Raw genomic sequence first — 1,641 nt, forward strand, 5'->3', positions numbered from 1 at the left:
ATAAATTAAATTATTTTTTGAAATATAAATTACGTCATTTATACTTTCAATGTATGTTCAAAGTACAAAATATTTTAGTGTACTTGTCGCAAATATTTGCGATATATTGTTCCCCTCCTTTCTTCTCTTTCACTTTTCTTTCTTTTTTCTTTTAATTTGACCGATTATTTTTATAAATGACTTAAAATTTAGCCATTAACTTGTTTATTAATTATGCTGTTCTTTTTCTATTTGCATTTTGCCAAATGGTTATAATACTAACTAATACTTTTATTAGATAGTATTATTTGTACTTCATTTCTAATTTCTGTATCACTTTAAAATTTTTTTTTTTTTTTTTTTATTGCACTATTAATAACTCAAATTATATTTATGAATTCTATTTTTACTAGTTTTCGTTTAGCGTGTTGATTGTATACTTTTTGTAGCACCTTTCTTCTTACTTATTTAATTAAATAGATCAATATTTCAATAACTCTCTCATTTCAAAACTTATTATTATTGTATTCTCTATTTTAGCCTAATTTTTATCGTCAGTATCTCTTGTATCACTTTTTTAAAATATTCTTCATACTATTTTATACATTTTTCATTAATTTCGTTCATTCTTTTTTACACTTCTTTCTTCGTTCAGATTTATTAAAACATATTTAAACATACCAGGATACGTTAAAACAATTAATTTACCTACACGTATAAAAACTATACTTACTAACTATATGTACTGATAAAGTGGTATTACAGGCATCTGTAAGCAGAAAATGGCATTCGAATCTCAAGTTAAAAAGTTTTATTAATTACTGTTTTGAGATTGTAAGCTTGCTATTTTAAGTAATATGATTCTTTACTAAAAGGGTTTAACATATTTTTGCAGACGAGGTGGACCTCCAATAAGCCTTAGTTCGACGCGTCTGAAACGCGGCTCCGTTCAAACCGGTGGCTCTGGTGACGATTCAACAACGCAGGACGAAAGCATCGATGGTGAGGAAACTGTCAACTGAACAAGAAAACATACCATTTATTGAACCCTCACAACGCAGGAAACCCATAAAAATACCCAGGTCCAAGAGGTGCGCACAAGATCCGCTTCAACGAAAACTGAGTTGGAAACGGAGAACTCGTTTGCACGAGTTCAGAAGTCGATTCCTATGCACCCAACGATGCCATTACATGAGGGCGGCTTTCTTCTGTACATAAAAGACCCGGCAGGGCCGTACCAAGTAGTATTTTACCTCTGTTTTTTCGGAACTCTACAAAAAGTGACGAATTTACTTTGCAAAACTCAACGCAAGTAGATTTTTTCTGCTTATTTACAACATTAACGACATTTATCGTAATTAGAATATAGAAGAAGGGTTGTACAAGTAAATTTGTACTGAATTTCTTTCCAATGAGTTAAACACGCAATATACGCGGTAATGAAGTGCGTGTGTTAATGCCATAATGCATTAACAGTGCTAGAATGCCATACTATGTACAAGCTTTACGTTAGAAATTCCTTTAATTATGTATTTCTTCTTGAACATATTCGTCATTTTTTGCGGAAAATGCTACTACTTCGTCGGGTAAGATTGAGACTAGAAATATATTATTGGGGCTGCATAATCGATAACGAATTAACACCGTATTTAGGCAGCATTA

The 1,641-nt window shown here is 31.2% G+C and overlaps 1 protein-coding gene across 4 annotated transcripts in view; it reads left to right on the plus strand.

The window, feature by feature from the left end:
- Positions 1-1,480, plus strand: part of LOC108574998 (myosin heavy chain, non-muscle) — a 28,508-nt gene extending 27,028 nt beyond the window's left edge. For all 4 annotated transcript variants that reach the window (XM_017937687.1, XM_017937685.1, XM_017937686.1 and 1 more), the window contains one exon: positions 875-1,480. In XM_017937687.1, coding sequence (XP_017793176.1) covers positions 875-1,001 — 127 coding nt within the window. In that variant the 3' untranslated portion in view covers positions 1,002-1,480. The remainder of the gene's footprint in view (positions 1-874) is intronic.
- Positions 1,481-1,641: the final 161 nt, after the last annotated feature.

This window comes from Habropoda laboriosa, unplaced genomic scaffold (assembly GCF_001263275.1).
Source record: "Habropoda laboriosa isolate 0110345459 unplaced genomic scaffold, ASM126327v1 scaffold273, whole genome shotgun sequence".
In the NCBI taxonomy this organism is placed as follows: domain Eukaryota; kingdom Metazoa; phylum Arthropoda; class Insecta; order Hymenoptera; family Apidae; genus Habropoda; species Habropoda laboriosa.